We start from the raw sequence: 15,198 nt of genomic DNA on the forward strand, positions 1-15,198 counted from the left end.
GGACATATTTGCTCTGGCAGTGACCACATGGCCTCAAGCTCTAAGTGGCCAGACCCAGTCTGGCCTGCTGGGACTCTTGGCTGGTCATATCTCCCTGCCCAGAGCCTCTCCCCGCACTTTGCTGGTCCCAGCTGCTCACCACACCCAGCTGCAGGCTGTGCTGCTTTGCCAGTGTCCGGCTCCTTGTGTTGCTTCTCTGTCCCTTTTGACTCTCTGAGCACTGCCAGTCTGCTGCTCAACACAGGGTCTGTGCTCCTTGGGCTGTGTGTGCCTGGCCCTGTTGCTGCAAAACTGCCCCTCAGCACAGCTCGCACTCCTTGGGCTGTATGTGCCTGGCTCTGTTGCTGCAGGACTTCTTCTCCACACAGCTTGCACTCCTCTTAGCTGTCTCTCAGCTCTCTCCTTGCTCAGAGAGACCCAGAACAATCCCAGCTCCCAGGAGGACGGGGCCTGGCCTCTTGCTTTCCTCATTGGCCTGTCCAACCTGTCAATCAGGCTGAGCTGGAGTGTTGGCTGCTTTCCATTGTCTCTGGGGTCTGTCAGTCTCAGGGCCCTGATTTCTTATGGACCCTTCCCCTTTTGATACTGGGAGCTGGTGAACCAAAAACTCCCACAGAGTTTTAGTAAGGGGCTAACAGTCCCCTTACATTAGCATCCTCAATTTTCCTATAGGCTTCAGCACAAATGGCATGGATCATCAGGGTGCCCAGATATTGGTCCCCAGCCCATCATCTGTAGTAATCTGCGAGCACCTGAAGAGACTGGATTTGGTCCCTATCAGCACAGACACAGCAGAGACCCCTTTAGGGTCAGGGCATATTAAGGCTACAATGTCAACCTCTTCTCTTACCCCTGCAACCTCCTTGGGTAATTCCAGGTGCACTATAACACACACTTCATAGGGATATTCATTCATGCTGAGACCACACAGGCCAAGGCCAGTCAATGGCTGGATAGGTAGGTGTCTGAGCATCTGTTCATAAAACGACTGGAAAATAATAGTCACCTGTGATCCGGTGTCAAGCACCGCTATGCACTCCACCCCTTCAATTCTCACGGTGACCTCTGCTCAATGCCCTATCAGTCCTTAGGGGATCCCAGCTGAGAAGTCTTTTCTGGGGAATTCTTCAAATCTGGTGGGCGGTGGCCCCTGTTCCCAGACCTTCTCACAGCTAATTCTCAGATTTCCATAAACTAAGCGGGGATTTTCCTCATTTCGGCAATTGGCAGCTCTGTGCCCATTTTGACCTCACCTGTGGCAGAAGAACGATTCTCTCTTCCTTCTCCTGGCTGGGATAGCAGCTCCAGGTACTGACTTCTCCGTCCCCACAGCTTGAGGTGCCTCATCTCTGTAAATCCTTGCTTGGTCAATGACTCTCTGCAATTCAGCCATCTGTTTTTTCAGGGCCTGAACTTGTTGGGCAAGGTCTTTTCTGGTGTTCACCATCAACACACCGGCTGTTTGTGGGGGTGCGGTGCTGGCTGTCTCAGGTGTCTGGGCCTCCCAAAACTCACTGGAAGCCTGCCTTTCTTCCTCCTCTCTGACCTCCTTTATCAGCTGGGAGTAAGTGTGTGTGTGTGTGATGGGGGGGTTCCTGTCGTTCTTTTAGCCAGAGGTGAAGTAGAATCGGGCTGTAATACTGAGTTCCTCTTATAATTTGAGCCAGTCTGGTCTGGTCCATCTGCTCAGCAGTTACTGCTCCCCTAATGACAGCTTTCTGTAGCAGCCTCTCCAACCTCTGTATATAGGCTTCTCTGCCCGGTGCTGCTTAGAGTAACTGTCTTCAGAGCTCTCCATGCTCCCAAAGGTGTGAGTGAGGGCCTCTAGGCAGTCCTTTATGCTGACCTCAGGGTTAATGAGCTTCAAGGTGCAAATCACATCTAAAGCTGGGCCCCAGAGACTCTCTACTAAACATCTTCGCTTTTCTCTGTCTGGCACAAATCACTGCTCTATCATTTCAGTGGTGTGTTCTAGCCAGGGTTCAAACTCCTCTTCCCCAGGAAATAATCTTAACTTACAATAGGACCTTGCCATACCAGGGGATAGCACACACTTCTCCAATGTCTGCCCCACGGCTTTGGCCCAATCATCGGCTGAGGTTGCTGCCCCTGAGCTAGAAGCTTCTGAGCCAGGCCCCAACAAACCTGACAGATTAGCCATACAAACAGTAATTTCCTCAAATACAAAACACAATGGCTACGTCTAGACTACATCCCTTTTTCGTAAAAGGGATGTAAATTAGACATATCGCAATTGCTAATGAAGCGGGGATTTAAATCTCCCCCGCTTCATTAGCATAACAATGGCTGCCGCTTTTTTTCGGCATGGAGCTTTGTCGGAAAAAAGCGCCAGTCTAGACGCTGATCTTGTGGAAAAAAAAGCCTATTCCGAAAGATCCCTTATCCCTTATTTCATAGATCGTCAGTGTTCTTGCGCAAATTCAAGCGGCCAGTGTAGATAGCTTTTGTGGAAAAACTTGCCAGTCTAGACGCAGCCAGAGGGTTTAAAACTGTAGTTGAAAAGATGCTTGGTAATGGATGGCTTGGAGATGATAGTTAGTAAAGCTGGGTCAGTGGGGTGTGGCTGAATATGTGTGTGCACGGGGCCTTTCTATGATTAGATTTGGAATGCAGGATTCTAAATTGTTACTAGATCTTGGTGATGAATCAGGTGTGGTGTGCAGGGAATTGAAATCTGGCAGCTGAGGAAGGGCTGTTTACCAATTTTTAATGTAAATGTCATTGTTTTTTGCAGAGCAACTGCAGAGTGAGCTTGGTAAGTTTTCTTTGATTTCTGACCTGCCACTATCCTTCCAAACTATGCTCTTAAAGGGAAAGATATTTCTTATTCTCGTTGCCTTTACTCAATTCAAATGGGATGAAATTACTGAGAAGTTTCTTTTAAATTAGCCAATTAGTCCATCATAAGACAGGATTTTCAGGTCTCTCCTCCATGTCGATCTTTTCTCCTGAACCTCCAGTCTCTCCCTCCATCTCTCTCTCTCTCTCCTCCTACTGCCTCCCTCTCTCTCTCTCTCTCTCTCAGCTCTCCTCTGCCTTCTGCCTATCTCTCCGTGTCTCTCTCTTCTCCCCCTCCTGCCTCTCACTCTCTTTGCACTCTCCTCTGTCTCCATTGGGGATGCAGGCTCGTCCAGGCCCTGCCCCCTTGCAGTGTACGTCACCGTCCTGTCCCCCTTCGCCTCCTGCCATGGTGCTCAGCTGACTTCTGCACCCCTCGGCCAGGCTTTTGCAGGGAAGCAAACAGAGCAAGTGGCCGTTTGGGCTCCCCTGCAGTGGCTCGGCTTGGCGGCGCAGAAGTCAGCTGAGTGCCATGGCAGGAGGTGAAGGAGGATGTGAAGGGGGGCGGAGCGGTGACATACATGGCCAGGCCCTGCCCCCTGGCCATGTATGTCACTGCCCCACACCCTTCCCCTCCCGCCATTGCGCTCAGCTGACTTCTGCGCTGCTCAGCTGGGCCACCATGGGGGAGCAAGCAGCGCAAGCGGCCGTTTTGGCCCCACGCTCCCCATGCAGCACAATGGTGCTGCATGGGGACCACAGCACCCAAACGGCCACTTGAGCTGCTTGCTCCCCCGCGGCGGCCCAGCTGAGCGGCGCAGAAGTCAGCCGAGAGCCAAGGTGGGAGGCAAAGAACGTGACTCAGGCAACAGTGCTGCCCAGAGGGAACAGCCAGCATTTCAGGCAACAGCACCACCCAGAGGAAACAGCCAGAATTCAGCAACAGTGCCGCCCAAAGGGAACAGCCAACATTTCGGCGTTACAGACTCTCAGACACTGGGCTACTATATATATGATAACTCTAGGGTCTATACCGCCTTCTAACTATGCTTGCCAACCTCCCGCTTGTGGTGGGTAGGCAATCCTGGCTCTCTCCCTGTGCCTGAGAAGGACTGGGGAAATGAAAGAGTTTGGTTTATGTAAAAAAAAGTTGAAAACACAGAACAAACAGGTTACTCAATAATATGGGATATTGTCTTGAGCTGTAAGTGACAGACCATACATATTTTAAACAGACCAAACCCCTTGCTCAGGTTTCTAATCACTGGAGCTCAGCAAAGTCTGCATGTAGATATGGTGTACTACATCGGACTGGGTATGTCTAGACTACATGGCTCTGTCGACGGAGCCATGTAAATAGTTTACTCAGCATAGTCAAAGAAGCGGGGATTTAAATAAACTTCATTTCATGAGGCATATCGGAGCAGTCGACAAAGGCTTCACTTGTCGACAGCGCCACATCTAGACTGCTGCGCTGTTCCATATCAGCTGATCTTTGGCACAGCGCAGTGGCCATTTTTATTTTAATGAAGCCATGTAAACTATTTTACATGGCTCCGTCGACGGAGCCATGTAGTCTAGATGTATCCTCTGTGTGCGCATTCTGGGAACATTATCTGTGTGTATTTGCATATTCTACTGCCAGAGGCTTTTAATTCAATATGTTGTTTCTTATTTTGATTTCAGATTGGAGAAAGGCTCGCAATAAAATAGGTAATGGAATACACATTTCTTCCAGACTTAAGAAATCATTGTAACCAAACTAGAAACATATAATAAAAAACTATTAACCTGAGAACAAATCGTTGAAAATCAGTTTTTACACCATCTTTACTTTGGTAAAATTCCCATTTATATTGGGACCTGATTCTGATCTTACACTAATTTCACATCAGTTTAACTTCATGGATCTATGTGAATTCACTCCAAATTTGTCAGGACCCCAGGATCCAGAGCAAGGGAAAAACAATGGTGATGGTAGTGATGGTGACTTCATTAAGCAGAGTAAGACAAATAATGAAAAGAGGGGTAATGAAGGTGAGTAGTTGCGACCAGGTGTGATATCTATGGGATTTTGATTACATTGGAACTGATCAAAACAGTGAGAAAAGGTTAACTCTGGTTTGTTGGTGTTGATTTTGATTGATGGTTATTATGGTGATGTTAGAAACTATGAATACAAGACAGAGTGATATTCATTAAAAAACAGCTGCAATCATGGTGATTTATGGCAGACATAGATATAAGAAAGTGACAATAATTTGCATTTCATTGCAGTTTTCTTCTGATCATCTCAAAACTCTTTCCAAATAGTCTCTCACGCTTTCCTGTAGTGACTTCAGAATTATGTTCAGTTTAAAAAAAATTCAAACAAGCTCATTGAGTGGCTCAGTGTCAGAGAGGGGAATGGTATTTATAAGTTTTAATTTTCAACACAGACGTCAAGCTAATGGACAAAACATTTTTATTACTGAAAAGATCTATTATAACATTTGTAGTATAATAGTGAATGCAGTGGGGAAGGACAGTGATTCAAGGATGCAGGCAAAGCAGTTTTTTTCTCTACAGAATCATAGAATACTAGGACTGGAAGGGACCTCGAGAGGTCATCGAGTCCAGTCCCCTGCCTTCATAGCAGGACCAAATACTGTGTAGATCATCCCTGATAGACATTTATCTAACCTCCTCTTAAATATCTTCACAGATGGGGATTCCACAACCTCCCTGGGCAATTTATTCCAGTGTTTGACCACCCTGACAGTTAGGAACTTTTTCCTAATGTCCAACCTAAACCTCCCTTGCTGCAGTTTAAGCCCATTGCTTCTTGTTCTATCACCAGAGGCCAAGATGAACAAGTTTTCTCCCTACTCCTTCTGACACCCTTTTAGATACCTGAAAACGGCTATCATGTTCCCCCCTCAATCTTCTCTTTTCTAAACTATACAAACCCAATTCCTTCAGTCTTCCCTCATAGGTCATGTTCTCTAGAACTTTAATCATTCTTGTTGCTCTTTTCTGGATCCTCTCCAATTTCTCCACATCTTTCTTGAAATGTGGTGCCCAGAACTGAACACAATACTCCAATTGAGGCCTAACCAGTGCAGAGTAGAGCAGAAGAATGACTTCTCTTGTCTTGCTCACAACACACCTGTTAATGCATCCCAGAATCATGTTTGCTTTCTTTGCAACAGCATCACACTGCTGACTCATATTCAACTTGTGTGGTCCACTATAACCCTTAGATCCCTTTCTGCCATACTCCTTCCCAGACTATTGCTTCCCATTCTGTATGTATGAATCTGATTGTTCCTTCCTAAGTGGAGCACTTTGCATTTGTCTTTATTAAACTTCATCCTATTTACCTCAGACCAGTTCTCCAATTTGTCCAGGTCATTTTGAATTATGACCCTATCCTCGAGAGCAGTTGCAACCCCTCCCAGCTTGGTATCATCTGCAAACTTAATAAGCGTACTTTCTATACCAATATCTAAATAGTTGATGAAGATATTGAACTGAGCCGGTCCCAAAACAGACCCCTGAGGAACCCCACTTGTTATGCCTTTCCAGCAGCATTGTGAACAATTAATAACTACTCTCTGAGGGTATGTCTACACTACCCTCCTAGTTCGAACTAGGAGGGTAATGTAGGCATACCGCATTTGCAAATGAAGCCCGGGATTTGAATTTCCTGGGCTTCATTTGCATAAGCGGGGCTCCGCCATTTTTAAATCCCCGCTCGTTCGAACCCTGTGCCGCGCGGCTACACGCGGCACGAACTAGGTAGTTCGAACTAGGCTTCCTAATTCGAACTACCATTACTCCTCATTCCACGAGGAGTAACGGTAGTTCAAACTAGGAAGCCTAGTTTGAACTACCTAGTTCGTGCCGCGTGTAGCCACGCGGCACAGGGTTCGAACGAGCGGGGATTTAAAAATGGCGGAGCCCCGCTTATGCAAATGAAGCCCGGGAAATTCAAATCCCAGGCTTCATTTGCAAGTGCCGTATGCCTACATTACCCAGCTAGTTCGAACTAGCGGGGTAGTGTAGACATACCCTGAGTATGGTTATCCAGCCAATTATACACCCACCTTATAGTAACCCATCTAAGTTGTATTTACCTAGTTTATTGATAAGAATATCATGCGAGACCATATCAAATGCCTTACTAAAGTCTAGGTATACCACATCCACCACTTCTCCCTTATCCACAAGACTTGTTATCCTATTAAAGAAAGCCATCAGATTGGTTTGACATGATTTGTTCTTTACAAATCCATGCTGGCTGTTCCCTATCACCTTGCCACTTTCCAAGTGTTTACAGATGATTTCCTTAATTACTTTCTCCATTATCTTCCCTGGCACAGAAGTTAAACTAACTGGTCTGTAGTTTCCTAGGTTGTTCTTATTTCCCTTTTTATATATAGGCATTATATTTGCCCTTTTCCAGTCCCCTGGAATCTCTCCTGTCTCCCATGATTTTCCAAAGATGATAGCTAGAGGCTCAGATACTTCCTCTATCAGCTCCTTGAGTATTCTAGGATGCATTTCATCAGGCCCTGGTGACTTGCAGGCATCTAACTTTTCTATGTGATTTTTGACTTGTTCTTTTTTTAATTTTACCTTCTAAAACTACCCCCTTCCCACTAGCATACACTCTTGTTTGTGAAAATTAATATTTTTTTTCCCTAAGGCACTTCAGCAGGGTAGTAAACAAGGCGGGGGTGGAGGGGCACCTCATCGTCTGAGAACATCTTCTGGCTCAGAGTCCAAAATCAGGCTGCATCTCACTTATTAATCTTGCTAGGGACTGGGTATGTGAGAAGTGTAAACTGCAGGGCAGTGTCAGGACTTGCATGGCTGAGGGCAAGCCTCGCTGCTTGGTGGAAACCTATGTGCTTATGGAATTTATGTACCGTCAGGGTAAGGCAGCAGCTGAGAAAGGGTTTTGTGAATGCCAGTGTCACTTCAATGTTGGGTGCATTTGGCTATATCCCCCTGGAGAATGCCACCAAATAATTCAAAGTCACCTTCAGTTGTGTGTGAAATTCAGACAACTCACATATAGCTGAAGAATTTCAGTTAGGCAAAACTCCCATCCTAGAAGCAAGTGCAGGATGAGACTGTGTGCTGGTCTCAGTCTGGAGGGAGGGAGGCCAAGCTGACTCACTACATGATGGTTAGATCAGTTAGTAGTCCTATAGAGCAGTGTTTCTGAAAGTGTTCCACAGAATCACTTTCAGAAACACAGTAACTTGCAGCCCCGGTTTGTTTATTTACCAGCACTATGGTCATGGAGCCTCGCGGTTTCCATTGGCTCCATTTTACCGCAAGGCTCCATGGCTGTGGTGCTGGTAAATATGGCTTCTGTTAAAATGTTTCTGAAAGTGATTTCATGGAACACTTTCAGAAACATTGCTATAGGGCCCTGCTTCAGGATTGGTCTGCCACAGGCTAGGAACCCCCAGCCTATAGCCAGGATAAATAGTAGTCCTAGTGCCCTGGCCCCAGCTCAGGGGAGACAATCAAAAAGTCCTAGAGATCTGACCAAACAGCAGTTCACAAGCCCAGCCCTTGCTCATGGTGGGGCAACAAAGTAAAGGTTCAGGTTTCTTCAGGCCAAGCAGTAGTTCAAAGGCCCAGCCCTTGCTCACAGTGGGGCTACAAACAGTTTAAGGTCTCAGGCCTGGTTGCAGGCTGAGCAGCAATTTATATGCCCAGGCCCTTGGTCAAGGTGGGGCTGTATATAATTTAAAGGGTGGGGAACTTTTTTGGGGTCAGGAGCTGCTCACCCACAGAAAAATCAGCCGGAGGGCCAGGGGCTGCAGGGAAGCAGCAGCCAGAGGATGGAGTACCAACACAGGCTTCCCAATCCTGGGAGAGGCCCTAAGCTCCAGGGTCCAGATCCAGGCATTCCGGGGGCTACATCCAGCCCCTGAGCCTTAGGTTCCCCACCCCAGATGTAAGAGCTCAGGCCTGCCTGCAGGCTGAGTAGCAGTTCAAGGACTTTGCCCTCATTCAGGGCTGAGCAGTAAACAGTACAACCAAACCGTTCAGTGGCTTGGGCCTGTCTTCAGGCTGCACGAGAGGGGGGAAATCTGACAAGTGCAGGGGTTTTGCCTGAAATGAGGGAACCTACCATCCAAGGTGTGGAGTGGCAGGGGGTGGAGGCGGATGCAGCCTCATCCACTCCACTGTCTCCCAGGGCTAGTTGCCACTGGCTTAGTGGGGATCCTGGCTGCAAGGCACTGCCCAGTTGATCTCAGCTGACCCTGGGTCGGCTACCCCTGAGCTGCTCCCCAGTTCCCACTGGGGGCCTGCTTGGCTTGGCCTCTGTTCCCTGGTGTTCGCCGCAGATGATGGAGCTGGCGGAGTGTCCATTGGCTACGGGTCGGTGTTAGTCAGTGATCTGGATGGTCTAGACCAGTCTTCAGGCCTGGCCATGCCCCAGGTGGCCCCACCCAGTTTGCCTCTCTTGGGCAGTGTGGTTGAACCTTTCCCCTTGGGAGCTTAGGCAGCGTGTTTAGCTTCCCCTGTGTCTGGGCTTCAATTAAGCCCTTAGCTTCTGCTTTTCTACTTCTGGTCCCGCCTTTCTGCTTCCTGTGAGTGGGGCTGGCTTGTTCTGGCCCCACTCACCAGGAGGTCTTAGGGATTCCTTCCCTTCCTGGTCAGAGGGAAGCCAAGATGACTCACTACATGCCCATCCTATAAACGTCCCCTTATCCCAGTTCAGACTGATCCCAGACCAGCGCTTTTAAAGCTCAATCTCTCTTTGCAGATGATATCACTCTTGATAAAAGAACAGCTCACCCCAACCTCTCCATTGCTGGAGATCAGAAGAGTTTGACACATGAAGCCCAACCTCAAAAATCTCCACCAGCTCCAGAGAGGTTTGATGCGACTGTCTGTGTGCTGGGCTCTGAAGGATTCTCCTCTGGAAAGCACTACTGGGAGGTGGATGTTGGGAGCAGCACTGACTGGGACCTGGGAGTGGCCAGAAAATCCATAGCAAGAAAAGGGAAACTGTCCCTGTCTCCTAAAGAGGGGTTCTGGGTTCTGGGTCTCAGTGGGAGAGATTACTGGGCAAAAACAGACCCATGGACTCGTGTCATTGTGCAGAAAAAGCCCAAGAAAATTGGAGTTTACCTTAGTTATGGAGAGGGGCAGGTAACTTTTTTCAGTGTAACTGACATGTCTGTGTTGTTCACATTTAATGATTGTTCATTCTCAGGAGAGATTTGTCCATTCTTTAAAAATTCCCACAAAGAAACAACAATGAAAATTTGTTTAATTAAAGAAGAGGACTGAATATAAAATGGCTGCGAGGCTCTGGTTTGTCAATTTGTGATGGAACTCTTAGCCAAATTGAATCATAATAATGTAATGCTTTGTGTCCAGAAGAAAGGGGATCTGGAATAACATTCCCTGTAAAGTCATACTTACATGCTTTGCTAATGCTACAGGGGTGTTTCCTCATATAAGGAATGGAACTGTACTAGAATCTCACAGATAATTTTATTAATTAGAAAAGTAATTTTTTTTTATTGCTGACTAACAATTTATGTTGATTAGGTGTTATAGCAAAACAAAATTAGCAAATAATAGCCTGTATTATACTAACATTTCTCTTGTAAATAGTAGAGCCAATCTCTTAGTCAGGTATAAATACAACTGTGGCATGCACCCCGACTTGAGAAAGTTTGATCAGCTTCTCTGCTGTCTTCGGGATAGGTTCGTAATGGTTGAATTTTCCTTTCTGTATTATGCTGTGCTATACAGTATTATTATTCTGTATTATTCTGTATTATGCTTGATTAATACATTTTTATTAATAAAAGTTGATTGCTCTACAGTATTTGACATCTCATTATTACTTTATATCAAACCCATAAATATTTGCACTTATGTTTTTTTGGAAAAGAAAAGTTTAGCTGAGTATTTGTTGTGGTACCATCTTATCTGTATGTTTCCCATAAAATTAGTGTTCAGCCTCTTGCCAATTACTGATATCTGTAAAGCAGATAGCTGGTAGAGAGAGATCATGATGTTTCTGACATAGAACATGAGGATTTCATTGACAAAAATGACACTGCATTATGTCATTGGTTTGGGAAACATGATAACCAATTTTATTACTAAATTTCAGATTAACATCTCACTAATAACTATCATCTGGGTCTATATTCAGCTGACTACATCTATTTGTATTTGTCTCTTCCCCTGTCAGCAGGTATCACAGGATCCTTTAAGGGAACTTTCACACTTTACAGGTAAAGACAGCTCAGAGGAGGTGGGTAGCCTCCTGATACACCTATAAATAGATCTTCTTTCCATAGTATGTACTGTACATATGCATCATATTCCCGCTAGGACACCTATAAATAACAGCCTCAATAGTAAGGCATGGTTTAGGCAAGTGGAGTTAAGAAATAAATAAAAGGTGCCAGTATAGACCCAAATATATACACTCTATAGCTCTTCACTTGCCCCTGCCATGCTAGAGCTTTTCACTCAGGCTATGTCTAAACAGCAGTGTTATTTTGGAATAACTAACATTATTCTGAAATAACATATTCTGTGTCTACACTACAAGCAGTTATTTAGACATAATGTCAAAATAATGTCAAGCTGGAGGGCTTCTTACTCTGACTCCTGTAATCCTCTGGCTACGTCTACACTGGCATGATTTTCCAGAAATGCTTTTAACGGAAAAGTTTTCCCTTAAAAGCATTTTTGGAAAGTGTGTCTAGATCGGAAGGACGCTTTCCCACAAAAGCACTTTTTGTGGAAAAGCGTCCGTGGCCAATCTAGACGCGCTTTTCCGCAAAAAAGCCCCGATCGCCATTTTCATGATCGGGGATTTTTTGTGGAAAACAAATCTCTGCTGTCTACACTGGCCCTTTTGCACAAAAGTTTTTCAGAAAAAGACTTTTGCCCGAACGGGAGCAGCATAGTATTTCCACAAAAGCACTGACAATCTTACATGAGATCGTCAGTGCTTTTGCAGAAATTCAAGCGGCCAGTGTAGACAGCTGGCAAGTTTTTCTGCAAAAGCAGATGATTTTGCGGAAAAACTTGCCAGTCTAGACACAGCCTCATTGTACGAAGAGTAAGGGAAGTCAAAGGAAGAATGCTCTTCTTCAGATCTACAAATAATGTAAACATGAACTTGAAACAGTAAGTGTTAATGGTTTCCATATACAGGCAGTCCCCGGGTTACATACAAGATAGGGACTGTAGGTTTGTTCTTAAGTTGAATCTGTATGTAAGTCGGAACTGGCATCAGCCGCTGCTGAAACTGATCAGTTTCAACCGCGGCTGAATCTGGATGCCAGTTCTGACTTACATACAGATTCAACTTAAGAAACCCAGGCGTCCCCAAGTCAGCTGCTGCTGAAACTGATCAGCGGCTGATTCCAGGAAGCCTGGGGCAGAGCAACTCTGCCTCGGGCTTCCTGTAGTCAGCCGCTGGTCAGTTTCAGCAGCGGCTGACTTGGGGACGCCTGAGGCAGAGCAGCTGGGGTGCTGCTGGGTTGCTCCAGTAGCGCGGCTCCTCGGCGCTACTGGACCAACCCAGCAGCACCCCAGCTGCTCTGCCCCAGGCGTCCTGATTCAGCCGCTGCTGAAACTGACCAGCAGCGGCTGAATCAGGACGCCTGGGGCAGAGCAGCTGGGGTGCTACCGGGTTGGTCCGGAGCGGCTACGGGACCAACCCGGCAGCCCCCAGCTGCTCTACCCCAGGGGTAGGCAAGAAAAGCCTGGTCTGCTGGGGGGGGGGGCACTAGCTGCACCCCCCTCTCCCAGCAGACCAGGGGGACAGGAGCAAAGCCGCGGAGCACGCCCGCAGCGGGACAGCCCAAGCGCGCCTGGGCTGTCCCGCTGGGGGCATGCTCCAAGGCTTTGCTCCCCGTCTCCCTGCAGACCAGGGCGGCTTTGCTCGGGTGTCCCTGGTCTGCTGGGGGGGGGGGGTCCAGAGGCTTTGCTGGACCCCCCCCCAGCAGACTAGGGGGACAGGAGCAAAGCCGCCCAGGTGGTGGGAGTCCCGCTGCCTGGGCGGCTTTGCTCGGGTGTCCTTGGTCTGCTGGGGGGGTCCAGAGGCTTTGCTGGACCCCCCCAGCAGACCAGGGGGACAGGAGCAAAGCCGCCCAGGCGGTGGGAGTCCCGCTGCCTGGGCGGCTTTGCTCCGGGGCAAACGAGCAAAGCCACCCAGGCAGCGGGACTCCCGCCGCCTGGGCGGCTTTGTTCGGGTGTCCCTGGTCTGCTGGGGGGGTCCAGCGGCTTTGCTGGACCCCCCCCCCAGCAGACAGGGAGACCGGGAGAAGATTTTCTCGCCCCGGAGGACACGGGTGGCGACCCGCCACCCATGAGCTCCGGGGCGAGAAAAGCCCTGTTCGTAAGTGCGGATCCGACGTAAGTCAGATCCGCGTAAGTCGGGGACTGCCTGTACTGCACAATATCACTATCATAAGAAAAAATGTATTCAACTAAGAACATTAACTTTATTAGTACTCTTTTGAATATGGAAACCACAAAAGCAAATACTTTCCAAAACTAAAACAAACGTAGCCCCTTCTTTTCTGATGCTCTCCAGATGGCAGCAAACACAGTTTACCATTGTTCAGTTCTTGAAATGAAGTCCACGAGACTTGCAAAAGCAAATTTAGATGTAGATTTGTTGTAGTCTGTTCACTGATCTTGTCCGTTAGGGTATACTGTTGTAATGTCCTGACAGGTCTCTGGCTCCATCGATGATGGTAACCAGAAGGCTGCTTGTGTATGTGCTTAATGATGTGTGCCATGTTAATTTACATGATTCATGACTACCACAGACCCCAAGAGAGCCCCCCAAAACCACAAATCACATTAGGATCAAAGGTGCGTGGCCATGTTTATTGTTAATCAAAGTACAGGAATGACTGTGTGATGAGTCAGTGTGCATCCCGCTCAACATTTCTTGTAATAGGCCAACTTTCTTCATAATACTTGCCAATGACATGTTTGGGTTTTGAATTTTTGCATTAGCTTCTTCTACAGGACCCAGGGTTTTCATAAGAACTGTTAGTGTGAAGTATGTTAAAAAAGAGTGAAAATTCTGCAAGACTCCACTACATTTTGAGACAAGCTCATCTGAAGAGATCATAGAGAAGGCCTCTGTCACAGCTCAATCCCCCAACCTGACACTCTGAATGCAGAGATGGGAGGCCAGGTAGCAGAATAAATTCTGTAAAACTTGTCTCTGGCACTCCCAAAGACCAATTTATCTGGTCTCAGTCTCCCTTAGATCCAAGAAAAAAAAGATAAACAAAAATTCACTGCCACAACCCAAGAGTGCTTAAAAAGATATAAAATAAACCTTTTTCCAGGGAAGAGATCAGCTGGGAATCCCTTCCCTAAGGTAAAGCTCTCTCCTCTACCCCAACCTCTGTTTTGCTTAGAGTTTGGAAAACAAACAGAGGGAATCCACAGAGAACAATGGACTCTGCTTGGGTAACTAGGCATGTAACCCTAAGGATGAAACAATTAACCAACACCAGTTAATCAAAACAAAAGGAAAACTCTTTTATTATCAAAACAAAACTACTGTTGCAAGCATAGTAAATTGACAAGGTGGTAAATAGCCATGAAGCGACATAGACTCAGGGAAAGTCCTTGTACTGTAATTCTTAGTTACAAAAGAGAAAAACAATTAGCCAGCTCAGACATGATTTCCAACCTCCTAAACAAGGAAAACAATAAACCCTGACAGACTATCTAAACTTTTCCTTACTTACACAATGCAAGAAGTCCATTCTTGGAGAGAGAAAGCATCTCCCATCTCCCTCAATACCTGGGGGTATGTCTACACTACAACATTAATTCGAACTAACTTAGATCGATTTAGTTAATTCGAACTAAGCTAATTCGAACTAATGGATCTAGACTAAAAAACTAGTTCAAATTAGCGTTTTGCTAATTCAAACTAGCATGTCCACATTAAGTGGACCCTGAACCAGGCTTAAGGATGGCCGGAAGCAGTGCCAGCAGGGCATCAGAGGAGGACTTAGAGCGTGGAGATGCTGTCTCAGGCTAGCCGAGGGCTGCTCTTAAAGGGTCCCGACCCCCACCCCGGACAGACAGTCCTGGCTTGGAGTGCCCGGAGTACCCACACTGGGCACATCACAGCACTTGTCCATCAGCCTGTCTGCACTTGCCGCAGGCTGCCATCTGGGGAGACGGGGTAATTGGGGGGCTGCAGGAGAGGTTCCACCCCAAAAGCCCGCACAGCCAGCCCAGTCCTCCCCATCGGGGGCGCGTGCCCCATTCCTCCCTCACCTCCTTCCACTTACCCTTCCCTAGCCCCTTTTCTTGATGTACAAAATAAAGGACAATTGTGTTCAAAAATGGAATCTGTCTTTATTGAAC

General features: G+C 47.0%; 1 protein-coding gene across 5 annotated transcripts in view; it reads left to right on the forward strand.

The window, feature by feature from the left end:
• Positions 1-15,198, forward strand: part of LOC142823370 (uncharacterized) — a 287,164-nt gene that overhangs the window by 111,978 nt on the left and 159,988 nt on the right. For 2 of the 5 annotated variants that reach the window (XM_075914344.1, XM_075914346.1), the window contains 3 exons: positions 2,756-2,776; positions 4,486-4,512; positions 9,575-10,643. The exons of the other annotated variants lie outside the window; for them this stretch is intronic. In XM_075914344.1, coding sequence (XP_075770459.1) covers positions 2,756-2,776; positions 4,486-4,512; positions 9,575-10,104 — 578 coding nt within the window. In that variant the 3' untranslated portion in view covers positions 10,105-10,643. Of the gene's footprint in view, positions 1-2,755; positions 2,777-4,485; positions 4,513-9,574; positions 10,644-15,198 lie in introns of those variants that run through there. 5 annotated transcript variants of the gene reach the window in all.

Source organism: Pelodiscus sinensis, chromosome 33 (assembly GCF_049634645.1).
Source record: "Pelodiscus sinensis isolate JC-2024 chromosome 33, ASM4963464v1, whole genome shotgun sequence".
Lineage (NCBI taxonomy): Eukaryota > Metazoa > Chordata > Testudines > Trionychidae > Pelodiscus > Pelodiscus sinensis.